Source organism: Apus apus, chromosome 4, assembly GCF_020740795.1.
Source record: "Apus apus isolate bApuApu2 chromosome 4, bApuApu2.pri.cur, whole genome shotgun sequence".
In the NCBI taxonomy this organism is placed as follows: domain Eukaryota; kingdom Metazoa; phylum Chordata; class Aves; order Apodiformes; family Apodidae; genus Apus; species Apus apus.
Window position 1 is genome coordinate 81,343,917 of NC_067285.1, and position 27,753 is coordinate 81,371,669.

The 27,753-nt window shown below is 39.5% G+C and overlaps 1 protein-coding gene across 2 annotated transcripts in view; it reads left to right on the top strand.

The window, feature by feature from the left end:
• WWC2 (WW and C2 domain containing 2) overlaps window positions 1-27,753 on the top strand; it is a 102,783-nt gene that overhangs the window by 16,572 nt on the left and 58,458 nt on the right. For both annotated transcript variants that reach the window (XR_007889252.1, XM_051616889.1), the window contains exon 2: window positions 22,537-22,646. Coding sequence is in view for 1 of the 2 variants with exons in the window: in XM_051616889.1 (XP_051472849.1) it covers window positions 22,537-22,646 (110 nt within the window). In the remaining variant the exon portion in view is untranslated. The remainder of the gene's footprint in view (window positions 1-22,536; window positions 22,647-27,753) is intronic.

Genomic DNA, 27,753 nt, shown 5'->3' on the forward strand with positions numbered 1-27,753 from the left:
TGTAACCCAAGGCAACAGAAAAATCTTATGTTTCAGTTTTGGAAATGGAACATTTTGAAAATGTTCGGGGAGGAAGAGCAGACTAAGAAAAAGAAGCAATGCTGTAGAAATTCCTGTGAAAAGTAATTGTTGTCCTCTGGATAGCAATGAGAGGTGTGCCAGTTACTAGAAATATTTAACCAATCAAAGACTATCTGTGATCTCCATAAATTCCTCTCAAATTTTTCTCAACAGCAGTTTCCAGCTTCGGGTGCCATGTCCTGTGTGCCCTCTTTCTAGCATTTGATCTTTTGGGGGTTGGACTAGATGATCTTTCGAGGTCCCTTCCAACCCCTATGATTCTATGATTCTATGATTTTTTCATTCAGAAAATAGCTTGAGTGAATAAAGAGAAGATAGGAGTGTGATGCAAAGAATGGGTCTTAGCCTGTTCAAATACATCACTATGGAATGAATAAATACAAGTAGGTAAGGGTGGTGTCAGCAGGAGAAGGCAGCATTTTTCAATGCCCTGAAGTCCACAATACATTTTAGCTAGTTGGCAGCTTAACAACTCAACTAGAATTGGTAGCAACTGGCAGAAGGATCATGATCTCCTCTGCACAGTTTGTGTTAATTCTGCTTCATGGGCCACAAAGATGTGCTTAGGCAGGCCCTTCTGCAGATCCCAAAAAACTGAGTTCAGAAGGCCCTAGCTGTATTTTTGGGCTACCTTTGCCCAAAGGTAACCTTTAGCCTTGGAAATTGCTTTCCCCTTCTACTTTCTTTTTCTGAGGCATATAGCAGCTCAAGGAAGCAAAGCAGAAGGAAAGAAAGAAATTAAGGGCAGGGTTGGGGTGTTTCAGTCCTTGTATTGTATTCATGTGGAATTTAAAGACATCCCCCATACTGCGTCTGGTAACTGCAGAGCATGCTCTGCAAGCTGTACTCTGTCCCACTTTGCTCTGCTAACATGCTTAACAGTCTTTCTGCCTGAAGTAAGTGACACAGGAGCATCACACCACGTGAATAATTTTGCCTGTCCCCACTGTCTGAAGCAGATACCCATACTGCAGCACCCTCTCATTTACAACCCATTCACAAGCATTAGGGCCAACCATAAAGGACAGTGAGTGTCAGTACAGTAGAGGCCCTTTGGACGTCAGTTAAGCTTCCTAGTCAGGTTTGTGAAAGGAAGAGAATTTTGTCTTCCCAAAGCCCAGTGAAAGGATCAAAAAGTGCTCTAGCCTGCTTTTTTTTCAGCTGGCACAGTGGATTGCCATGCTCCATCAACCAGATTAATTCTTTGGCTGCCAGTGAGGGTCACCAAGCGCTGCTGCTTCCTTGTGTATCTCTCAGCAGCTGGCTTTAGAGGGACAAAAGGAAGAACAGCCCAGGCATGGGAAAAAAACCCCACAAAACTACAGCACTGTTAGTTACTTTGCAAACTCTGCCTCTGTTGCAGAAGGCTATGCATTTCTTCTACAGGCTGTGCTCAAATGAAGCCAGATGTAATAAAAAACTAAATGTGGCAGTGTTTGGTTTTTAGGGTGGGTTTTTTTGTGGGTATGGGTTCTAGGATTTCAAATAAAAGATGTCTACTGTTATGATTAGGTTCTTGAAGGCAGAAGTTATTTCTAGACAGAATGTCTTGTATGTGTTAATGCAGAAATGCTAGTAATGGTTGGAATACAGTAATGAGCAATACTGTTTCTCTGCTGGTACCCAGAGACTACTCTGGTACCATTTGATAGTTGTGTCTACTTCTTTAAAGTGATACTGCTATTTATGTAAGTTAATGTAAACCAAACCAGAGACTTCGTTACAATGTTTATTGTAAATACAAGTGATTATAAATATAATTACTTTAAAGCAGAGAAAATAATAAGGTGAAAGAGAGAAAATGTGATAGGCAAAATGAAACGTTTTTGTATCTTTGGCATGAACCAGTGAGTCAGAAAAAAAGACAGAATTTAAGCCCTTTCAATTGGATTTGCAATAAAGAGCATATTTTTTTCCACTATTTGATTAGTGTAAAAACTGATGAAACAGAGTTGTGTCGGGAGAGGGTAAAATAACCATATACTGAAGAAGTTAATGAAGAACTATGCAGATCACCTTTAGGAAAGAATGCAAATGCTTTATTTTATTGCAAAAATTTACCTTTCTTACTGTTCTTGCCTACTGAAGTTCAGTTCTTCATAGCATGGCACAAAAAGAGATGCTTGTTACACTGACAAATGGAAACGTGAAATGATCAGCCCTCAAGTGCATTAAAATGTTTAGAACTAAATGTAAAATAATACATTTTTTCATCAAACAAGCATGCAATGCTGATGATTCCTCTTCTACCATTTCAAATACTCAAACAGAAGATAAAATCTCTTTTTATGGCTGATTTAAATCAATCGTTGTTCTGTCCGGCAAAATTCCAAGCCCATATTTGAAAGCTCTTTTGAGAATTATCCTTCCCCCATACCAGGTTATATCTGCCAGATCAGGAAATTCCAGCTTCTTCTCTCAGACTTACTATGGAATCCCCAGAGCCTAAAACACAGAAAACAGATTTTTGCTGGACTGTGAATAATCACGATCCTCTCTTTCTTCCCTAACCTTTTCATGTCCTTTCTAAGATAGATCTTTAGCCGTGCTGAGTGTCTGCAGATGCTGTCATGAGCTTGGAAATCTGTCCTCTTGTTAGGTTGGACTCTGTCTTCATACACATTCTGACTGAATGTTAATTTTAATTGTATTTATTTTTGCTGCTTTACTTAATATACTGTAGAGTATTAAAACGCAGACAGGCACCTAATGACATTTTCAACAGTTTAGAAGTTAGACTCTTGTTTAATTACAGTAAGCTTACTTTTAAGCTTTCCAGTACTTCTGGAAATTGCTTTAGATGACTGCTTATAGGAGGAGAGTCAGAGAAGTCTAGCCTCCAAATAGGTATGTTTTGTTTTAGAAGCTTGAATGGTACATGAAGTAATTTCCCAAAGGAACCTGAGAATATCATGTAGAAATGGAGGAAAAATAATATCTAAAAGTATTAATATTTATGTTAAAGATTTTTCGCAAAAGCAACTGATGTAGATTGATTTATGAGAGAAAGTAAGAGACTTCCATTGAGAAGTTTAAAGAGATTACATAAGTAATTGGATAGTAGAGATTTTGTATCTGGACTATCTCTTAAGAACAATCTTCTCTGTTCAGTTTAAAAGAATAATAAATGGCAAATGGAGATTTAATGCTTATCTTGGCAAGGAGTGATTGCATATTTCCACTGTATGAGCTAATGTTTAGCTTTTTTCATTACTCAAGCTGTATGAAAACTTTACATTTAACAAAATACTTAAAGTGATTTTTATGAAGTGATCATTTATAAACACTGAGTCTAAGAAATTCCAGAAGTCGCTGAAACTGCAGCGTTTTAGTCAGCTGAGTTTATTGAAACATTGCTTATATGGCAACTTGCCTCTTCAGTACAAAAAATATATACAGCGTAGGAGATTACTGTTTAATCAATTGTTTATACTTAAATGTTTTTTTTCTTATGGAAGTGCCTCTGCTCAGTATTTGACACAGTATTGTAGTTGTCACTGTCATTAGCAATTGTTTTAAACTCTTCTTTCTGGAGCCTCATTAAGGGAACAAGTTTTGGCTAAAAAAGTCAAATTGGCCAAAGCAAAGCCTCTTGCAGGAAGACAAAATATGGTTTAGGTTTTATTTTAGCATCCAGAACAAAAGGCAGGTGAGTAAAAGGATTAATCACATGCAGAGTTTGCATTCAGCAAGGATAGAAGCGATGGCAAGGCTGACTTTGACCTTGGTGTAGAAGGAGGCTCCACATGGGAACTTTCCTTGGCTTATTGTGTGAAGTTGTGTATCCTTCACAGATCTTGACTGATTTATATTGTTCTATTTTGAAATTCAGGTAGTCAGTAGATCAAAGTATTGCAATAAATAGAAATTTTCATATTTGCTGAAGCATTACCATTTCATAATATAATGGGAATTAAATGCCATTATCTGTAATTTCTTCCCTTTTTCTCAGAAATAGGGCTTTGCAACCAGTTAAGGTTCATTGTTAGTCAAAAAACCCATCAACCTACAAAATCAATCACTTTTACCCCACAAAAACTGCACAAGATAGTTAAGCAACCCTCCTATTTTGCATCCTTAGTCTTATCTGTCTTAGTTTAATCTTAAGGGGTGGTAGTAGTAATCGTGTATTATAGTACTGCCCATGATTTCCATCAAGAACCGGGATTTCAGTGTGTTAAGAACTCTGTTGTTTCATGACTAGTTCATACCAACCTTAATTCCACTGTTCCACCCTCTCTCTTGCATTGGCATTTGTAACAGTAATGAACTGGTTAGGCAGCTAAACTGGTTTAAAAAAAAAAAAAAATCTCGCTCTCTCCTACTAGTTTATTTCTTTGAACTGACTTACTATGGAGTCAGATGAGTAGCAGCACAAGTAAAAGAGAGGGGCCATGAACATGAAGCGTAGAGGAAGAGCACAACTGTGATAGTCAGGTTAGATCCACCTAAATTGTTATGGAACCTCAGTACTTGGTGTGATACAGGCAAGTAGCAAACCTTTTTCTGACTTCAGGGTGCACAGTGATTGGATTCTGAGTTCTTAAGAAACAAAGACGGCAAGGCAGGAATGAGTACATTCACGTATAAGTGCACACGTGGTTTGGAAGTGTGGTGGTAGCAAAGATATAAAAACTACTTGCAAAAGACATGGTCAGCTGTGAGATGAAAGTTACTTGGGTACAACATCTCAGGTTATCTTGTCCCACCACATGCCTGGTGAAAAATTATTTCCTTACATCCAGCCTGAGCTGGTTGTTTCAACTTTCAAATGCCTGTTTTCTCTAGTTCTTCCACCATGCCCACCCCTGCAAAGAGCCTGACACAGTAATCTGGAAAACTTCCTTGCAGGAAGGGGCAAACTGCTGTTTCAGCCCCCTGAAGGTGCCTCTTCTCCAGGCTCGATAAACCCCAGACCCTCATCCTCTCCTTACAGGGCAAGTGCACCAGCTCCAACCATCTTGGCGGCCTTCCCCTTGCTTCCCCTGGACTTGCTCCAGTTTGTTGATGTTTGTCTTTCCTTAGGAGACCAGAACTGGATGCACTATTTGAGATTTAGTTAAATGAGTGCAAGGTAGAGGGGATAATCACTTCCCTTGATATACCGTCTGCACTCTTGCTGATAGAGGAGGCTGTTGGACTTCTCTGCAGCCAGGTTGCTGGATCACTGCCAGCTCAGTGCCCAGTAGGACCCCAGAGCTGCTGCACAGCTCATCAGTCCCTGCCTGTATCACTGTAAGGGGTATTTCCTTCCTGGATGCAGGACTCCGCACTTACTGTTGCTGAATCCCTCTCTGAAGGTTCCTGTTGGCCCATTCCTGTAGCCTAAGTCCTTCTGAATGGTGGTCATGTACTTGACAATGCTGAGTGTTTCCCCGCCCGCCCAGTTTTGTTTCATCTGTGCATGTTACAGGAGTGCATTCTGATGCCTCCTCCAAATCATTGATACAGATGCTAGACAGGCCTGGTCCCTCCAATAATCTGCTTCTTACTGACTTCCAGGTAGAATACAACTTGTTGACCACTAGCCCTAAAGAAGGGAAGCCTGGACTGCAGGGTGCTCCTCCAATACTAGGACAGATGAAAACAAGTGGTATCAAGTTTTTAGTCAAAAGTGGAGACTAGCTAAGACCTCTTTCAAGTCAAGATGGAACCTGTTGCTGCGAGACTTGTGGGAGCTGTTCTGCTGAAGTACAGTTTTGACCTCAACAAAATGTTGTGGCTGTGAGGTCCAGATACGATTGTGAGTTATACAGAACTTTGTTTTGAAGCCTGCTCTTTTGTACTTTCTACACATACCTACCTTCTTGCAATGTGAGAAATGGAGAGTAAGTGCTGCCTGTTCCTTTCCTTGTATATAGTATTTCCACTCTGTAAGCAACTTCCAAGATGAGTTATCTTAATCTGTTCAGTTACATATATATTGTATATCCTGATCACCATTGCCTACCTTTTTCTGTATCTTGGTCTATGGTTTTACTTTCTGGATGTTGTGGTGCAGAAGTACAGGGCTAACAGAGCTGAATGCATCATTAAAATGTAATCACAAGGTAGGTTTATAGAAGTTATATGGTGATGTTTTCTGTTTTGCTTTGTATTTCTTTCCTTGTAACTTATAAATAAGCTGTTTGGTGTTTTGGCTTCTGCTAAATTTTGAACTGATTCGAGGATACATATACAAGGAGCTGAACGACTTTGTCAGTGGTGCTGGCAACAATACTTAATGTCTCATGCTCCAGTTAAAAATTATTTAGTGGTACAATATCTCTTCACAGATTTTTGTACATAACCTCATTACTTTTTAAATTTTGAGTTTCTTAAGTGTTAGCTTAAGCAATTAAATTTGAAAATGTACAAAATAACCTCATTTTAGTGTTCTCGTCTTCTTCCCCCTTCTTACATATGCTTTTACCTTGAAAGACAGGACTGGTAAAAAGTTGCTGTTACCTACTCTTGGGAATTGTGAATATTGTTTTGATGTTTGTACATTTACTTGAAGAAATTAGGATAATTTACTCTTTGCTGGTAGCAAGCACAGCCAAGGATTGGCTTTTAATATGTACTGTGTTCTCTGAAGTAATTATTTAACCTAGATTAGAAAAATCCCTTTAAAGTGAGGCAAACAGCTAATAAACCTGAAGGGAGTGTATTTCCACATGTTGGAAAGGTAGACAGCTCTATTCCAGTCTGCTAAATAGAGCATTAGCTCATCTGGTAGCTCCAGCTTCACTTTTACAGTGTCTCACAGAGTTCCTCAGCAATCTGCTGCCTTGGAAGTATTTCCCCTGCTCTCAACAACTGTTTGTGTCAAATATACTCAGTAAAGAGGGAGGTGTGATAAGCAATCGTATACTGGGGGTAGAAGAAAGGCTTGTAAGGACTCAGTGCTTATTTTTTTTTCTTTGCTTTTTTTTTTCCTTCCCCTTTTATTATTTTTTTCTTTTTCCTTTTTTGAGCTTCACCCTTCTAGAACTGAAAAGCATATCTGGCCTGCAAGATGTTTAGTTAGATTGACATGAGAGACAAAAGCTTGTTTATTTTTTTTGTAAACAGAGAGCTCTGCTGCAATAAACCACATGTGTGCACTGAATTCCTCCTAGTGACTACTAGAAAATTTGCTACATTTGTTACAGGGTTTGGGGTGGTTTTTATTAAGGCAGTTTCTGGGAGTGGATGTGTGGGAAGGAAGTCACAGAAGAACACTTACGTGTTTCCTGTTGGACCTGTAGCCAGCAGGTTAAAGGAGGTGAATTTCCCTGTCTACTTTGCTCTCATAAGACCTCACCTGGAGTACTGTGTCCAGTTCTGGAGCCCTTAACGCAAGAGGGACATGGACTTGTTGGAACAATTCCAGGGGAGGGTCACAAAAATTATCGGAGGGCTGGAGCACCTCTCCTACAAAGACAGGCTGAGAGAGCTACGGCTGTTCATCTGGAGAGGAGGAAGCTCCAGGGAGAGCTGATAGTGGTATTCCAGTGTCTGAAGGGGCATACAGGAAAGCTGGGGAGGGACTGTTTACAAGGGCATGTAGAGATAGGATGAGGGGCAATGATCTTAAACAAGAACAAGCTAGATTTAGATTGGATATTAGAAAGAAATCTTTACTATAAGGGTGGTGAAGCACTGGAACAGGTTACCCAGAGAGGTGGTGGAGGCCCCATCCCTGGAGACATTCAAGGTCAGGCTTGAATGGGCTCTGAGCAACCTGATCTAGTTAAAAAAAATTCATGTGCTCTGCATGGGGGGCTGGACTAGATGACCTTTAGAGGTCCTTTCCAACCCCACACATTCTGTGATTCTATGATAATGTTGCTTGCATATTTCCCATTCCTCAAACCTTACTGCCGCTGGGAATAACTTTAATCTAAAACTTGAATTCAGTTATTCATTATTGTGAATAAAGAAAATGTAAGAACACCAGAGGTGCTGAAGGAAATCTGCATTGATTTGGTTTAATGTAATACTATTTTGGCAGTGTCTTGGAATATACAAATAAAGGCAGCTTAATTTTAATAAAAGCATTGTGAACTACAGTTCTACATATTAAAATAGTTGGTGGGAGGGATTAAATGTTGGCCAGAACATATATCTGAAATCTTATAATTGTAATTTTACAGTGTCCTGACTCTTCAGCATCTTGCATTCTTAAGATTAATGTCAGATTTGTATGAAGTAAATGTATTTGCTACAGCTCTTACTTGGTATTTCTGTTTATGCAGTTCTACTAATATATGTCAGGCTATGGCTTCTATCAGTCTACTCTCAAGAATGCAGAGACTTTTCTAGAGGCTGTCTTCTATGAAATTGTAGCTGAAGCTGAGGGAACTTTCTGAACCATTTGTACCAAGGGTTGGCAGACTTTTTATGGTCTCTTATTAAAGTATAAATATATTTCCCCCTCCTTTTTTTATATATATTATACTGCTTGCAGTTGTATGAAATAATTGGTGTGTGGGTTCCTTTTCTATGTAAAAAACTGTTAATATATTTTAAGGATGTCTTCTACTCCTGTGGCATCTGGAAATGGAGTTTACCAGTGCCAGAGGTTGGCCAGGCGGTTGTGTGCCATTTGAGCTCCGATGTTACTGTCTTTTTGCAACAGGAGCTGCAGTGTACTGCAAAACATGTAGTCATTTAATGAAGTATGCATTAAAAATTATTACAAAACAGGTGATTGGATTAGAAGCTAGAAATCAGGATGTGAAGAACTTGGTATTGAGAATAACATTTAGAGGAGGGTGCTGTCTTCCCTTGGGTGTAGTTTGTAGGTCTGTAACTGAATTGCAGTGACCTTGGACAGTTTGTTCTTCCCTGCTTCTGGAATGATTGATTGTACTTGGCTGGAGTGCTTCAGAGTGCTGAAGTTGAATGTTTGTGAGGTTATTTCTGATGTTCAGATGGATGGTACTTTTCAAAAGTGCTTGTCACAGATTTAAGTTTCCTGCTACTGAAATTGGTAACATTCCTGCTGACTTCAGTGGGAGCACAATTAGGTGAGGAGAGCCTTTAAAAATCCTCTCTATAAATACAAAGGTTCCTTGCAATCCAAGTGTTTGTTTGCAGGTAGAGTGAAGGGGAGTTCATAGAACAAAATTTTCAGAATAATTTTCTGTAGCTGCTAAGGTAAGTAGTGGGGTGATTAGGACTAGTGTGTATAAAATTACAGAAAGGAGGAAGGGGAAAGGTTAGGAAAGACCTTTTAATGCTGGCATTAACTATCATGATTGTTTTCTGGTTTTGACTATATTCTTTCTTGAAATGCATATCTCTTTCCCAGACTTAATTTTCATCCTACAGAAATGTCCTGTGTTTAACCCTTTAGTAGTTAAATATCTGCCACAAAGCCTGCTTTTAGTACTCGGTGCCTTACAGATAGCCAAGCTGACAAATCATCCAGAATAACAGATTAAAAGTTAGTGTTCCAATCTGTGGAGATTTTCCTCCCATTGTTTGTTATATCATGCTTCAATTAAATGGTAATCTTTTGGGGACACATGTCACTTTTGTTTGCATATGGAAGTGGTTGCAGAGTTTGTGCCTTTTTTGGATTTCACAAGCCAGTGCTTGACTAGGTTTGTTGTTTTTTTCCTTTTGTGTGGGTTTTGGTTTTTGTTTTTTGTGGGTTTTTTCTAAGGATATGTCCTCCTGTTGTTGAGAAACAGTTTGATAATAAATACATTAAGTGACAAGCAGGGTGATACAAGATGGGTAAAGGAAACATACTATATTAAAATTTGCAGATACAGATTGTGGGATTTGAAACACTTAAAACTACTGGAAACATATTGTGGTGTTTTTGCACTTAGATTAAAACTAATAGCTAAGGTTCTTAACAGTGTTCTTGCTTGATGACAACATGGTTTCCCTCTATCAACAGTCATGTATATACAAATAACCCGTGGCAACACTGCACATAATCACCTTTTCATAATGTCACTGCATTTGAGCTTTCCAGGGGAAAAGCTCAAAGGTCATATAGTTGGGTTAGGGCTGTGGAATTATCCCTGTGCTAGAGTATGGTTATCAGACATTCCTCACATTCCAGGTGTCTAATATTGTAGTGCTTACATGCCAGCGCAGGACCAACTGCTGTGTCAGAAGAAAAATACAGGAGAAAGCATTCATGGTGTTGCCCATTTCCACTCTTCTGCCCCCCCTCTCCCCTAACCTTTCAAAATATCATCTTTGCATTGAACTTGGCAATGTTAAACGGCTAAATAAAATACAAGTAGTGATTTGGTTGGGGTTTTTTGCCCTACAAAACCAAATAGCTAGTACGCTGAGCTGGAAAACACTGGTTCTCATTTCACTTAAATACTTGGTTTCTTTTGGTGCCTTCACTAATAAAATTATGTAGCAAACTGTATAGTTGTGTTCAGCGTGAGGTGTTTTCTTCACTGATGGTAATTGTTAAATGGAAAGCCAAAACAGTTTATCATAATCAAAAGGAAAAGGAAGCAAAAAAAACATGCCAGCAGGCAGTTTGACCTGGTCCCTCAACCAGTGGGTGTGGGTCCCTTCCTTCCCATAAGCATTCTTCCCCTTATGTGTCTCAGCTATTCAGTTTGTGCCTTTTCAGAAGCACCTGCGAAGGGAAATTGAGCTAATGTTAACCCCTTTGTAACTGGGAATTAGTAGTTGCACTGTGCTTTGTTGCTGTTAAAAGGTATTTTTATGGCAGTCATTAACATGCATTCAGGATCTTATGGTAGGCTGAAGGCAGCATATTCCCTCTGCCCTCACCTTGCCTGTCTTCTGCCTCCTGTACTGAAATCTGAAGTTGTGTGTTCTCTGTTTGCTTCCTTTCATGTATTTGCATGTGAGAAGGACATCAGTTCTCTATTTTGTGCTTTTTCTGTGGAGGAAACTGGCAAAATCTTTAGAGGACCTGAAGATTTCCATCTTAACTTTTCTGTATTGCATACAGCTTAGGGAGTTTGGGGATACATAGGACTTTTGAGCATTTAAGAGAAGTCTTTAAGAGAAATAAAAAGGATAATAATTTTTGTTACTATATTACAAGCATGTAATTGCTGATGATTTTTCAGGACACTTGCAGAACTGCTAGATGAAGTAGAAAGGTTTTGTTTTTTGTTGTGTTTTTTTTTTTTAAACTGTGCGTGCTCCACTATATAAGAATTTTTTTTACTTTTTAATTTTGTTTTATTTTTTTCTTCCACTTTGGTTACTTGGTGAGTTTCTTGGGTTTTAGTTTGGTTCACTACTTCTGTAGGGTTTTTTTGGCTCCTCTAAGGCAAAAAAAAAAAACACCTAAATAATGTAATTTTTTTTGTCTAAAGGGATGGCATTCATTCTGTAGGGATTTTTTTTGTTCAGCTGCTTCTATGAAGTTGTGGTTTTGAAAACTGAACTTGTGCTGCTGTTAAACTAAGTGTACTCAAATTCTTTGCAGTTGTAAGTAGATTTTGGTTTTAAAGAACTTTTTGCTCTCAAGGTGCAATGCATCTTGTCTAGCAAATACATGGCTGTATTGGCATAAAATGGTTTTATTTTAATAATAGCTATTGGAAACAACTTCTGTCAGATTTCTGTTTTTTGATGCCGTACAAGTTTAGTAGGGCTGTATCAAATGTGGGGTTGTGGAATATTTTTGTAGTGGGGATGCAGAAAGGTTAGTTGGTTTGTTTTCATTCTTGCCCTAGCAGTTAAATGTTTAACTAAATCAACAAGTGTAGTTCCTGAAAAACATTTGAGGAATGGAGTACAGTTTTCTACTGTAGTTTTAAAGACAAACACTAACCAGTCCTTGGTGAGATACCACTTTGTTATTTCTAAGTAGTACTTGCTGAATGTGGTGACCCATTTTGTGCCGTGGTACAGTGTGTGAAACTCGTTTTCAGGAAGGCCTTTTGGCAGTAGCTGATACTGCCATGTCACATGGTGGTGTTAGTAGTGCAGCTCTCTCTATGGAGGCCTCTCTAACTGAGACATGGTTCAGCACACTGCCCCTTTCAACAAAGCATTTCAAAACATCTGTGAGTACTTCGCCTAAACTACAGAAAAGAAACTGCTTATTCAGTACTCCAAAAAGGTTTAAAAAACCCCAAACCCTATGAAGGTGGAAAATTACTGGTTTCCATTTGATTTTTGTGTGCTTCCTGAACACAATATTGTGGTCACCTGGGGTGCTGGCTGTATAGACAAGAATCTGTTAATGGAAACTGTACTTTTCAAATTCTTAGATGTTCCCTGAAACATCACTAAATGTGATCTAGGCCTATTTACATGAACCCACAGCTCATTTGTAATATGGGAGGTGTTGTAAACCACTGTCAGAATGAGCTCAGTACCGGAAACCAAGTTTTTGTGCTTGGAAAATAGTTGTGAGAACCAGTTATCGCAGTAGTATATACCTGAAGAATGTCCAGCCATTCTGTGTTTCTGTGAGGCTATGAGCTTACTTAGGTATGCTTCTTAATATAACCCCTTATCTGCATGTGTGTACATTTTGGTTTTCCAGGAAAACCCTCTAAAACCCAGGAAGCATATTTATTTAAAGCCCACTATCTGTCATAAGTATTAAAAGAATTGTAGGATAGAAACTGCAAGCTATTAAAATTATGCTATACTTGTATGTTTGTTGGTTGGTTTTGTTTGGGGTTTTTTGTGGGTTTTTTTGTTTGTTTTATTTGTTTTTAGAAAACAAGAATCAGTGACCAAATATCTCAAGTTTCCATTTTTTTTATGAGAAATTGACTCTTTATCCATCTTTGTATTAACTGGAACAACATTATCTGAAATCTTGAAGACAAGTGAAAATGTATTAAATGTATTTGGGAAATACTTGCTGATGGAGTTAAGAAATCTTTGTCCCCTAAAAGTGGGTAACTCTGCTGTGACTTTATTCTCAAATAGTTTCTTAATTAATTCTCAAATAATTCTTCAATGACTTGCTGAGTGTCCAATTGTGGTGCAAAAAGGTGAAGGCATGGTACTGTCGATGCACGGCTGATGGCTCTGTGTAAATGCTAAAGCATGGCTTCTAGAAATGTTTGACTGTAAACCTGTGCTGCTGTGACTGTGCATGTGTAATATGAAGAGGAAAACATCAAACAAAGTTCTGGAGCCCCCAATATAAGAAGGACATGGAGCTTCTCGAGCAACTTTAGAAGAGGGCCACAAAGATGATCAGAGGCCTGGAGCAACTCTCCTATGAAGACAGAGGTAGTTGGCATTCAACTTGAAGAAGAGAAGGCTCTGGGAGGACATTGTACTAGGCTGTCAGTACCTGAAGGGGCTACAGGAAAGCTGGGGATGGACTTTTTACTGTGGCTTGTAGCAAGAGGAAAAAGGGTAATGAATTAAAACTTGAAGATGGGAGATTTAGATTAGACAGTAGGAGGAATATCTTCATTTTGAGACTGGTGAGACAGGTTGCCCAGGGAAGTTGTGGAAGCCCCAACCCTGGGAGTATTCAAAGGCAGGTTGCATGGGGTTCTGAGCAACCTGATCTAATGGGAGATGTCCCTGCCAATGCTGGGGGGGTTGGATCTAGATGATCTTAAGGTCCTTTCCAACCCTAGCCATTCTGTGATCCTATGAAAAGCAGATTAATGGTGCACATTCTAGTGGCTATAGGAATAAAGCAGCATAATGTTATTGAGAATTTTTAATAATTAAAGAATGGGGTGACAGAACTACTCTTAGTAGTTCTGTATTGTGAATTCTGTAATGTGAATATTTACTGTCTTAAATACAGGCATTTCATAATACTTGGTTGCACACATCTTGTTCACAAGTTAAACAGATGCATGACCTTACCATATTTATTTTATACCACTCTTCTAAAATGGGCTGCCATTGTGTTACACCTTGTTAGATGTGTTCTAATGTGGCACTGATGGCCACTTAGTTACTCTTTCAAAATAATACCTGTAATAAATTGCCAGTATATCTTAATAATACCCTTATTAAAAGGGAATGTACCTAAGCAATACAAAGGTGGTACATAATGTCTTGGCCTGGTTTCTGAACAGGAGGCACTCCTGCATTAAGAACATGGTGTTTAGAAGCTGAAATTCTGTCAACACTCATTAATTAGATTTTTCAAGAGAGATTGTGTGTGGGATTTGCTCGTTTATAGAACTGAATGAACAAAGAATATGGCAAACGGGTGTTTTATGGGCATGCAAAATCTGCCCCTTTCCACAGGTAGATGGCACAGTTACCATTTCTTAAAGTTCGGAAAGTGACAGCAGTGTTATTAATAGAAAGTAAATATATCTTGTTGCAGCTTCAGCCACTGTAATTTGTAGTAGAGAAGATTGTCTTCCTGATGTAATGTAACTTCTATGTCCATCACTAAACCATGTCCTTAAGCACCACATCTACATGTCTCTTAAATATTCCAGGGACAGTGACTATCACTACCTTGGGCAGCCTGTTCCAGTGCCTGATAACCCTTTGAGTAAAACATTTCTCCTAATATTCCATCTAAACCTACCTTGGTGCAGCTTGAGGGTCCTCTCACCTTTGACTTGCTACCTGGGAGAAGAGACCAACACCCACCTCACTACAACCTCCTTTCAGGTAGTTGTAGAAAGCGATAAGGTCTCCCTTCAGCCTCCTTTTTCTCCAGCCTAAACAATCCCCGTTCCCTCAAACATTCCTTGTAAGACTTGTGCTTAAACCATTCTTTGTTGCTCTTCTTTAGATATGCTTCAGCACCTCAATGTCATTTTTGTTGTGAAAGGCCCAAAACTGAACATAGTATTTGAGGTCTCACTAGGGCTGAGTCCAGGGAAACAATAATTTCCCTAGTCCTACTGGCTACACTATTTCTGCTACAAGCCAGGATGCTGTTGGCCTTAGTCACCTGAACATGCTGCTGGCTCATATTCAGCCAACTGTCAATCTGCACCCCCAGGTCATTTTCCTCTGGGCTGCTTTTCAGCTGCTGTTTTCCAAGCCTGTAGCATTGCCTGGGGTGACACTTGACCTTGCTGAACCTCTGTACAATTTGCCTTGGCTCATTGATCCAGCCTGTCCAGATCCTTTTGTAGAGACTTTTTTCCATCAAGCAGATCAACACTCCTGCCCAGCTTTGTGTCAACTGCAGACTTACTGAGGGTGGACTTGATCATTGATAAAGATATTAAAGAGAACTGGCCCCAGTACTGAGCCCTGGGGAACACCACTTGTGACTGGCTGCCAGCTGGATTTAACTCCATTTGTCACAACATTTTTGGCTTGGCCATCCAGACAGTTTTTTACTCAGTGAACAATGCATCTGTCCAAGCCATGAGCAGTCAGTTTCTCCAGGAGAATGGTGTGGCTTTTCTTAAGTCTAGGTAGACAACATCCACTATCTTTCCTTCATGCACTAAATGAGTCACCTTGTCATAGAAGGAGATCAGGTTAGTTAAGCAGCACCTGCCTTTTGTTCAACCCCTGCTGACTGGTCCTGATCACCTGGTTGTCCTACATGTGCTATGTAATGGTACCCAAGATCTGCTCCAAAACCTTCCCTGCCACCAAGATCAGAGTGACAGTCCTGTAGTTCCTTGGATCCTCCTGGTCATTCTTGTAGATGGATGTCACATCTACTAACTTTTAGTCGACTGGGGCTTCCCCAGTTAACCAAGACAGCTGATAGATGATGGAAAGTAGCTTGGTGAGCACTTGACTAGCTCCCTCAGTACCTCTGGGTTGATCCCATCTGACCCTATCAACTTCTGCATGTCTAAGTGGTGTAGCAGGTCACAAACTGTTTCCCCTTGGGTTATGGGGCCTCCATTCTGTTCCTTGCCTACCAGCTCAGAGGGCTGGGTACCATGTGAATGACTGATCTTAAGTAGAAAGAGGCAAAGAAAGCATGAAGTACCTCACCCTTTGTCACTGTTCCTCCCCGCATCCAATAAAGGATGGACATTTTCTTTAGCCTTCAAAGCTTTTGGTGCTAGTTTACTGATGGATACTGACCTCAGCCGTAGGGAGCAACAGTGCCTCTCTTTAACTCTGACCTGCAATGTGGAGCTACAGCTGGCTCTCTTACCGTTCTGTATGCCTTCTGTCTGCTGCCTGCTATCATATTAATTCAGCTCAAATTTAGTTACCTTGTGTAGACTAAGGAGCATTGCATTCAGACTCCTTCTGTAGTCACTAGAAAAAATAGAGTAACCTTCAATGTGATTCATCTTCAATCTAAATAGATGTGCTAAATCCACCTTTCTAGGGAAAATAAGTCATTCAGGTTAGGTACAAAACTTGAAGTAAGTTAGATTAATTGTCCCCCCCAGTTATATATAAGAAATCTACCTTGGGTGCCTGAAGCGAGTAAAATCCATGTTAGAGAGGATATTAGGATGGGATTAGAAGACATGTTTATAGATCCTTCTAAGTCACAATGCCTGTAGCATTAGAAAGTTGGGTAAGAATCAAATTGATTTTAAGATCCAGTTGGAGCACTAAATTCAGGTGTTCTAGTGAAGAATTTAGAATATTTTTCTCCTTCTATTTATACATTCCCTGATCAGTTAATTTAAATTTTTATATTTGCTAGTCTTGAGCTACTGGTTCAAAATACTAATTAAATGCTTTCAGTTGTCCTTTTGCAAAATGAGCAATTAGCTGATGCTGATCATATGTTCCGATTCTGTGTCATTGTGCTAACTGAAAATACTTGCAGGGAGGTGCTTGGAGGAAACTTTTTGTATTGATGTTGTATTGTGTTACTGGTAAGTCACCTGTGCACGCTTCTGTAATGGTGTATGTAGTTAAATGAGCCAGATTCCATGTAAGTGTCCATGTAGGCCTTCCATAATTGAATTTCTTCTATTATGTTTTAGTACATGCTTGTTCCTGCACATCTAAATAGCAACTTACATTTTGTCTTCTCAGATCCTAGACTGGGGAGAAGTATGGTTTTCAGAACACTCTTTGTCTAGAAAATGTACTAGTGAGTACTGCATTGTAAGAGAAAATAATGTGTAGTGTATGCCATTAGAGATGGGAATGAATGGGTGTGAAATTTAATCAGCAAAACACTTCATGTAAGTGTTACACAAGATCTTGCTACATGGAAAAGCACCTGCAGTCATTTTGGGTAGGGGCTAATTATGATTTGGAAAAAGTTTTCAAGTGCATGTTGAAGTTGCTATAGAATTAAGCATTGACCCTAGTCATAATTGAATTCAAAACTCCAAGTCTTGACTGTAGGTCAAGCACCACACAGCAAGGAAGGTATTCTTGGAAGTAATTTTGGAAGAGATTAAGGTGGACCTGTTAGTAATTCTTGGGTATGTAAGTACCTCTTGCCAACCTGCATTTTCTTTCTTTCTAATGCAGAAAAATAAGTCTTACACCTGTTGGGGTTTGTTGGGATTTTTTTGTCTGTTTCTCCTTCCTCCTCACCACCCTGTTTTCTGAGATCTGCATTTTGTAACCTTTCTTTCTTCCCCACATTTTCCATCACATATAAATCGCAATAAATCAATCTTACAAGATTGATGCACATAGTTCTAACCAAGCAAAACACATTAATCTGTACTCAGTCCTTCAGTGTGGATAAAATCAGGTCTTCAAATATGCTAAGGAAGTCAGTAATTCTGGGATCTGCTGACTTTAGAAGAGAGTGAAAACCAAAGTCCAGGGTTTCCTATTGATAAGATAGAGTCCAAATCATAGTATTGATAACCTCTGGTTCAATATTACAATTGATTTAATCCTGAAGAGATTTTAGAGAAAAAATGAGTCAGGGAAGGAATGCAGCAATACTCTTGCATAGAAAAACCTGTTAAAAATTGTGTTTGTGTGCAGTCTAGGGAGTACATCAAGCAACAAAGGTGTCCAAGTGGAACAATATTGCACTGACGATCCATCAGTCCATAGGTAAGGTTCCATTTTTCAGTATTGTCGGCCTCTTTATTAACTTTAGGTGCATATACAGCCTTACAGGCATGGCTGTCAGTGCAATAGCAACTGTTAATGATAACACACACAATTGTAGAATCTACATTCTAAGGTCTTAGCTAACTTTATGTTTCAAAAACTTTGAAGAAAAGCGTGGATTTGAAGTGGTAATACAGCTTCTCAATTTGTAAGCTGTATTTGTCTCCTACGTTTCCCGAGGCATCTGTGAAGTGATTAGCAAGAGCATAATTATATACTGTTTACATAATGGAATTGCAGAATGCTTCCTGGTTTTCTTAAGAGTAGCCACTTCTTGTTACACACAGCTATTTCTTGTTCTTTTGGTCCAGGGAGTACACTTCAAGCCATATGCTGAAATAGGGGTGTTGCAGCCATATAGGGTTGAGTAGGTAAAAATATTCTATATGAGCTCAAGACTAATAAAATAGTCTTTATTTGGAAGGAGTTCTATAAGGTTAAAAAAAAAAAAAAGTGCCCATAGGCACTTAACGATAGCTTAACAATATGAATTTTAAAAAAAACAACACCTTTTTAAACTTCATCATATACTTTGTTGGCACAACCCCAGGCACAAATACAGGCTGAGGGTTATTTGAGGGTGGTAGTAGATAAGAAGCTCAACATGAGCCACCAGTGTGCACTGGAGCCCAGAGAGCCAACTGCATACTGGGCTGCATCAAAAGAAGTGTGGCCAGCAGGGCCAGGGAGGTGATTCTGCCCCTCTACTCTGCTCTGGTGAGACCCCACCTGGAGTACTGTGTACAGTTCTGGTGCCCTCAGCAAAAGAAAGATATCGACCTCTTGGAGAAGGTCCAGAGAAGGGCCACCAAGATGATCAAAGGGCTGGAGCACCTCTGCTATGAAGACTACAAGAAAATTGGGGCTGTTCAGCCTGAAGAAGAAAAGGCTCTGGGGAGACCTTATAGCGGCCTTCCAGTACTTGAAGGGGGCTACAGGAAAGCTGGGGAGGGGCTTTTCATCAGAGAATACAGTGATAGGATAAGGGGTAATGGTTTTAAACTGAGAGAGGGGAGATTTAGGTTAGATAATAGGAAGAAATTCTTCACTACAAGGATGGTGAGGAACTGGGATGGGTTGCCCAGGGAGGTTGTTGATGCCCCATCCCTGGAAGCTTTTAAGGCCAGGTTGGATGAGGTTTTGTGCAACCTGGTCTAGTTGTTGGGTTCCCTGCTCCTGGCAGGGGGCTTGGAACTTCATGGTCTTTGAGGTCCCTTCCAACCTTAACGATTCTGTGAAGTGTAGACTTTAATATCATCCTTTTTGGAGTTCCTTTTAAGAACATGTAAATTGATGATTACAAACAAGCTCAGAATATCAGTACCCTGAGATACAGGACTTCATCCTCTGTTATTGTGCAATAAACTTAATTTTTCTTGTGTCAGGGTTAATGAATGCATTGGCAGTCTGTCTGTCATAGGTAGTTATGAGACAGATAATGATCTTCACACAGACAAGATTCCTTCAGTCCTTGCTCCTAGGTATTATTTCCTTTCCAATTACATCTAGTAACTCCCTTTGCTTTCAACTTTTGTCTTGCAAATTTTTTCTTGCATTTTTCATGTCATGTTAATCTCATCCATTTGCCATGGGTAGTTTGAAAGTAAATACTGTTTGTTGAGACAGTTCTCATGGCCCTAGCAAACATGTATCACCTTCTGCTGATTGCTGCTCAGTTGTAAAAGCCTGTGCCAGGCTTGAAAATGTTGTGCTATTAAAAGACTATGGAACAAAAAAGAGTCGTGGGTAGGTAGCACTCTTAATTGTGATCACTATGTACAAGCCTCTTCATGTTTTTAAAATCTACTTGGGAACAGTTCTCCTGACAGTTCAGATCTTAAGGCTGCTATGTCCAAGCATGATCTGATCCAGCAGAGCAAAATTCATACAGTAATCCATCCAGTACTGCCAGTATTTTAAGACCTCTATCTCCTTCTTTTGATTAAGGTCCAGAGTGGGTCACTCATGTACTTTTCCAAAGTTTTTAGTGGTGCTCTAATTCATAGTGTCTGGCATGAGAGAGTGGCTGTTATTCATTCTCACAGTGTCTGTGATAACACCTGGAAAGAACCATCTGCATGGCCAGAGTGATCTGTGGTCTTAACATACAGAATGCACTATACTAGTAAGAAGTCAATATAGGATCAACAACAAAATTGCTATGGAGTGCAGATGAAAAGCCAAGGATAGTACTGGGTTTATATCTTTCCTTTAGGTGTGGTTTAAAAAATTGTGATTGTGGCTGGCTGTGGTGTGTATCTTTGGTGAAAGTATTGAATGCTTACACAGAATTCTAAATCGATTAGAGACCATCTGGCCATGTTTATATGAAGTTGATATGATCCCTACTCTATAGGGCATTTCAAATTTTTTTTTCTGCTCAAACTATGAGACTTGTGTTTTGAGTTAATTTTATAATGTTAAGGCTAAGGATGATGTTGAACTGCTTTTATTCAGTTTAAAATGTTTCATGAAAATTCACATTTGTAATCTAATTTGAGGCAGGATTTTCTTCAGAACACGATGTGCCCTTGCAGTTGGCACAAGTTCATGTGGCTAACCGAAGTGACCAGAGGGCTGTTGCTTTTACGTGGTTGATGCTTCCTCTGAGCAGTAGTGGTTTGGGAACTCTCTGACATGGGTACCCTGTGTGCAGGTCTGCTGTGTGCTGTGATCAGCCTGGCTGAAGCTGTGATCGTATGCATTATCCTGGCTTTTAAAGGCTTCTCCTGCTTTCCTAAGAGCCACCTTTTTCTGTCTAGCTGTTACCGTTTGCAAACAAAACAGTCATCTTGGAAGTGATGCTGGTAATTGTTAGTAGGTAGCATTTGGGCAGGTGTATTTGATAAGGCAGTTTTGATGTGGCAGCTGCAGCTTTGCAGGCCAGCTGTTAGCCTGCTGAGCTGTGTAACTACCATCCTGGCCACTGCAAGCAGAGCTTCTGCTGCTCTGAAAGGAGGAGGAAGGGTGAGGAGCAGGTGGCACGTCTGAGCTGGGGTTTCTGGAGAGCTCCTTCTCAGAGCAGCTACACCCAGAGCAGTACTGTGTCTGAATTAAAAAACGTATGTTAGTAGTGGGAGAGGATACAAGAGGTAGGCTTGGCTTACTACAGACCTGGTCTTTCCCTGGAGATTGCTGGGGAGTTTACCCTTGTCAGCTTCAGTGGGATGCCCTCTCCTACATTGTCATGAGGAGGATGGGTAATGTCTGTTTAAGATTTCGTTTAGAAAAGGAGCTCTTTAACTGTGAGGCAGCAGGTAGTGAGTGGGTTGAGGAGAGCAGGTACTACAGAAGCTACACCTTCTCACTGTACTGAGAAAAGTATCTGTGTCTTGCCATTCTCATGGAGAATCCCAGTAAGCAGAACTTTACTCACAGTTTCCTTGTGCCTCCTATAATCTGTATTTTATATTCTGGTGGTCCAGATGTAATTCTACATTAGTAAACGCCCCTGAATTCTTCAATAGTCTTCAGAGTCGTTAGTGGTTTTGTATAGCAGTTTGTAAGTGGCAATAAATTAGCGAATTTGCCTTATACATGTGAATGTATTTAGGACCTCAAATCAAGCGTTAGTAACCTTCATAGGATTATGTTGTAAACTTTGGAGAAATATGAGGAAGTGGATTCATGCTTACCATTTAGAAAACCTGCTCGTGATGATTTTACTCTGAGGATTTGTTTAACACTGTGGATATGTACAAAATCTTACTGTCGCTGTGGTGACAATAAAACCTTAAATCTCTTTTTCTTCCTATTAAATATATCAGTATATTAGACATGACAAATATCTGTGGGTTTATTAACAGGAAACTCAATAGTAATCTAAATTTTTTTTAAAGGTCAAAAAGATGATAAAGCATTGCTCAGCCTCCATTGGAAAAGGGCCCATGCATTAATGTTACCAGTCTATTTCAAGTTATAAATAGGTACTCCATTATTAAAATGAAAAACTGTAATTGTTTATCTTCCTAAAATAAGCACCATGTGAACATTTAACACCCACTAAATGTTGCTTATAAAATGTCTGCTTTATGCTCACTGCTGCATATTTTATTCAAATACATGGATTGACAAAAATGGCTAACTGCATGTTAGGTGGTTGTGTTATCTTTTCAGAGTTTCCTGTCTGTGCACCTTGAAATCTTGTGCTGTCGTCACAGACTCAAGGTTGAAGGGTCCTGTTCTGGGGACAAACAGGAGTGTAGATTTTTTTATTTTTTTTTTTTTACAAGCTATTGGTTAGTGTTTAATTTAAAATGTCAAACGTGAAAGATGCTGCAGTGAATTTCACACTTGAGTGCCTGTACTGAAAAATGTTTGCAATAACTTACGTTCTTGGAGTTAACGAATTCAATAGGATGGAATAGAGGAAAAACAATCAACAGCCTAAAGTTTAAGAGTGAGAAAAAAACTTGCTTTCCTTTCTCCCTGCTATTTTTCTTTACTGGCATAATAGGAATTAATATGAGTAACAGCCATATAACATATAGAAGAGAGAGAAGAGTTATGCCATTAACTTGCATTAACTTGTTTCTTTCATCTTAGGTTAACTAAGCCCTTGTCGTTTGCGGATTGTGTTGGAGATGAACTTCCATGGGGGTGGGAAGCTGCATATGATCCTCAGATTGGTGTGTACTATATTGACCACATCAACCGTAAGTATTTTGAAATTTGCCGTATTGGTTATAGAAGAAGGTTTATCATGTTTAGACTTTCCTAAAAAGCTTTTAAAACGTGACTGGGAGTAGGGAAAGATTTCTTGTGAGAGTAGTTAAAGTAACAATTTCTGATTTTTCAGTAGACAAATTATCCCATTTGTGTGCATGGATTTGTGGGCGATGATTGCAGATGTATTATAGCTGCCTCAAAATTATTCCTGTGACTCTGTCCTTTTCTGTGGAAGAAGCCCATGTAATGTGTAGTAAATAACAATGGTATCTGTGAAGTGTGTGATGTTTGGTGGCTATCAAATATTCAGCAGTGAGCACTAATGGAGATAGTCTGATATGCGTGACAAAAACTGGTACCAGTCTAACTACTGAAGGGAGCTGTTGTCGATCAGGTAGTATGGAGTAGGGGTGGGGGAGTTATTTGTAACTTGTATGTGAGGTCCAGCAAATGTACTGTATTTCTAAGAATACTGTAGAATACATGTCAAGCTATAAATAATGCTGTATGTTGTAGCAATTGGAAAGGGAACGGTGAATCAAAATGAGGAGAAAAGTTGCCCTTCGGTATAACATTACAGGCTTTTAAAGGCTTACAAGAAAATCTGCTGATACAGAATGACTACCTCTGTTTCTACATATATTTTTAATTGCATGGGAATTATGTCTAAACCATACAAAACTACAGTAGAATTTGAAATGCAATGTTTGTTAGACTTACTGAAATTAATATACTCCTGGAAGTGTTTCTCTCTTCTTTTTATGTGTTCATTACATCATATTAATTGATACCTTTTCCTATATTCTCAGAAATTTTTTATAGTAGCATAATAGAAGAGATTCCATTTGAGATCAATACCTGAATTATAGGTGCCTGCATCTGTCTAGCAGTGTACTTAATTAAAAAATAGTAAGGTCTCTATGACCATATGAGACCTTTTATGTCAGCAGAGACAATTGCACAAGATCAGTAGGTACAGCATGGACGGTAAGAGAACAGAGGTGTTCTGGAAAAAAAGGTGCAGTCCAGATTAATTATCCTATGACATCCCAAATGTATGGGCAAGTGAACCAGCTTTGAGATGTCTAAGCTTCTGTAGTAAATATCTGTCTAGTCAATACAGCCACTATAATGTAAAGTGAGATGTAGCTGCTTGGTTGGGTGTCTGCTTTGAAGATGAGCTGACTTAAGCTCCTTTGGTACAGTTAGACTGGAACTCTGATAACTAGAATGAGACGTTAGACATCTGCTGTGCTTATTGGACACCTGCAGATAGACACCTAATCTTGAACTGAATCCCATCCAGTAACCTCAGTTGGGGTTTTATAGCCCTGCTTTATTGGAATAACAATGAGAGTCCTCTGATCTTATGAGTGGTGTTAAACGTTTCTGAACTTTAAAAAAGTAGGGACATACCTGATTGAATTTGAAAGGTGAAGAAAGAAAAGCATTTGCTTCTGAATCTAAATGCTATTATAAAAGGAAACTTCAACTTCTGGTCTGGCCGAAACTGTACAACTTCAAGATATAACAATTTGAGCAGGCAATACACATTTTGGGGTGTTTTTAGTGCTTTTAGATTACTGCTTTTATTCCATACATGCTCAAAATTTTTAATAATTCTAAAAATCTTAGGTGTATGGTTTTGTTGCTTTTTTTTTAAGAGATTTAACGTTTTCCTTATGTTTAAATGCTATTTCTGTGCACTGAAGGCAAATATTATAAGCTGTTCATGGGTTGAAGTTCTGCTTCATCCACATGTAAAATATTGAGACTTAAACAGCATTGTCTTGGAATTCTCTTGACAATATATTGCAAATGCTTTGCTTAATAGAGAAGAGTTGTATGAATCCATCTGTACACATGTCCTTCTGTGGCTGGGACAATTAAGTGTTATTAGGTACATTTCTTCATATTATGTTCATGTGTATGATGGATGACAAAGTGGCATTCTTTGGTATACTTGAGGTCTTTTCCATCCATTCTTCAGTATCGCATTTGGTTTCTATTATAGCAACGTATGTGCTGCTTTGTAGCAATTTCAGTGAAACTTCTTATTCTGTAAAGTGATATATTTTAGTTTTGTACAATGCATTTTGCGCAGTATTTTGGTGCGAGTACCGTTGCATTGCTGGGAGGTGAACTGCCTGAAGTATCTTATGAGCACGTCGTTTCTCTGACATGCCTAATGTGCAGATTATAACTTATACTTCATCTGACTGGGCTATGTGTTTTATTTTGACGCCACTGAAAACTCTATTATGAAGTTCACTAAAAATTAGGGCAGAAAAGCCTTTCTAGAAAGCAGTTTTTATGCCTGCTTACTGCTTTACTAGCAGTGTAGTAATTCTGATGTGTTGAATATAGGTTTTTTTATTTGAACTGTTACTATCCTCAGTCAGGATAGTTGATATGTTGGAGTGAGGAAGACTCTTTAACCTGTATTGATTAGAATTTTGTTAATTCTCTCTTTTACTGGACAAAGAAGCCAAATGAGGAGTAAAACTGCACCCACTGGGTAGATGCCTGAAAAAAAGAGTTGGATAAAAAGGAATTTCAGGACCTGTAACTGGCAGCTTGAGGGATAGTGCCTTGGGGAGAAATCTGCTCTCATATATTAGACAAGAAGAGGTGACTAAATACATTTCATGTTCACTGCCTTCTGGTTGGATTTATTTCAGCAAAATTATTGAGGGAAGGCCCATTGATTGTCTCCTCTTGCATACCATAATTAATTATTCTTATCAGCTTTTCTAATATTTGCCTTTTTTAAAATTTCTTTTTCTATTATTGTTCATACAGTTGCCTCTCTGCAAAGTTATATTTGATATAACTGTGAAGTTTCACATTGTCCACAGGAATTGGTTCAGTTTTAGTACAACAGCTCCAATCATACTAAATTTCTCAAACCAACCCAGTAAGCTGTAAGCAGCAGGCTAGACTTCAGCACAATAGACTGTAAATTCAGAAGGTCCTGCTCATGGTTTCCCACTCCTTTTCTGTTAAAAACTTGGAAGTTGAATATGTTAAGGATGGAATTTCCATTAGTGGTCAGTGTGGGACTTATTCTGCTCCCCTTGGAAGTGGACATTGGCAAAACTCACTGATTTCAAGAAGGGAGTACTGGGTTGGATCTTAATCATAGAATCATAGAATGTATTGGGTTGGAAGGGACCTCTAGTACTCCTAGTCTACTAGTACTTCAGCCCATCTCATCACTCTCTTTTTGCCACTCGACTTTGTATTCAATGTGGTGATTTTGCTCCCTGCCTTCCATCCCCTGCATTTCTCTTAAAAATGGAGTTGGATGTTTACCTTCCCTGCTTCTGCAGCTCCTCCCTCCTTAGTTTTAACTGCCCACTTTAGAAGCATGAATTCACTTTTCCCAGAGATTTCTTTCTAACACTTTCATCCACAAAGAAAAATAAAATTGAGTCCATGTGATGCAAAATCCCCAGGGGTCAATCCTGAGCCTTGTCTTACTCAACATCTTCATCAATGACCTGGATGAGGGGATAAGGTGTATCCTCAGCAAGTCTGCTGATATGAAGCTGGAAGCATTAGCTGATACAGCTGAAGGCTGTGCAGCCATTCAGCAAGATCTGGACAGATTGGAGAGCTGGGCAAAGATGGACCTAATGAGGTTCAGTGAGAATAAGGGTAGAGTCCTGCACCTGGGGAGAAAAAAACCCACCATGCACCAATATAGATTAGGGGTTGACCTGCTAGAAAGCAGCCCCATGGAGAAGGGCCTTGGGGTCCTGGTGGACAAGTTAGCTATGGGACAGCAGTGTGCCCTTGTGGCCAAGAGACCCATTTGCATTAAGAACAGTGTGGCCAGCAGCTTGAGGGAGATTATCCTTTCTCTCTACTCTGCCCTAGTAAGGCCACATCTGGAGTACTGTGTCCAGTTCTGGACTCCCCGGTTCAAGAGGGACAGAGATTTACTTGAGAGAGTCCAGCGGCAGACTACAAGGATGATTAAAGGACCGGAACACCTGTCTTATGAAGAAAGGCTGAGAAACCTGGGGCTGTTTAGTCTTGAGAAAAGAAGACTGAGAGGGGACCTTATTAATGTCTATAAATATCTGAAGGGTGGTTGTCAAGAATGGGCCAGTCTCTTTTCAGCGACATAAGTCTCTTCAATGACATAATAAGACAAGGCACCAAGCTACAACACAGGAAGTTCCACCTCAACATGAGGAAAAACTTCTTTACTGTGACCGTGACAGAGCACTGGAACAGGCTGCCCAGAGAGGTTGTGGAGTCTCCTTCTCTGGAGACTTTCAAGACCCATCTGGATGTATTTCTGTGTGGCCTGCCACGAGTGGTTCTGCTCTGGCAGAGGTGTTGGACTTGATGATCTCCAGAGGTCCCTTCCCATCCCTACCATTCTGTGATTCTATGAAAATCATCAGGAAGCATAGAGGTATAGGGATTCGTGTCTACTGAGACTGAGGGTAGAATTCATCGGAGGTCTCTATTTCATCACTTGGTTTCCTTCCTTCTTAAAATGTGAAACCTATACTGTTTGACACTTATAACACAGTGTTTTAACTACAGGTATTCTATTTCTTGTTGTCATCTTAAAGGGCTGCATGCCAGTTTATGCCTGTGCAACTGGCTTATCTAACACAGGGAACTGTGGATAGGCTGACTCTTCTCTGTTCCAGCCTGGGACGCTGATACCTATATATTTAAGAAAGTATGCCAAACTGTGTTTTCAGACAAGGAAGAAATCTGAAAATGCCCCCATAGGTCTGCAGTTACCATTAGCTTGAAGGAGTCAGGTGGTGTATCATGATCATAAATGTGCACTGTTTGTTCGCATGACTTACCACAGTCTTCTAAGCAAGTGGTGACAGGCAAGTGTTTGGGAAAAGATTGTGAGGGCTCTTTACTGTCAGCAAACACACATGGTGAAAACCCAAGTGCAGAATAGCTTATCTTGAATCTTGTTTATAGGTAAGCATCTTCTCTACAGGAAGATGCTTACAGGAAGAGATTAGAGGTGCATACTGGCTAAAGAAGGAGGGCTTAAGCAATGAAGGGTCTGGATTAAAGATCATTTTAGCTACTGACTTTTATGTAAAG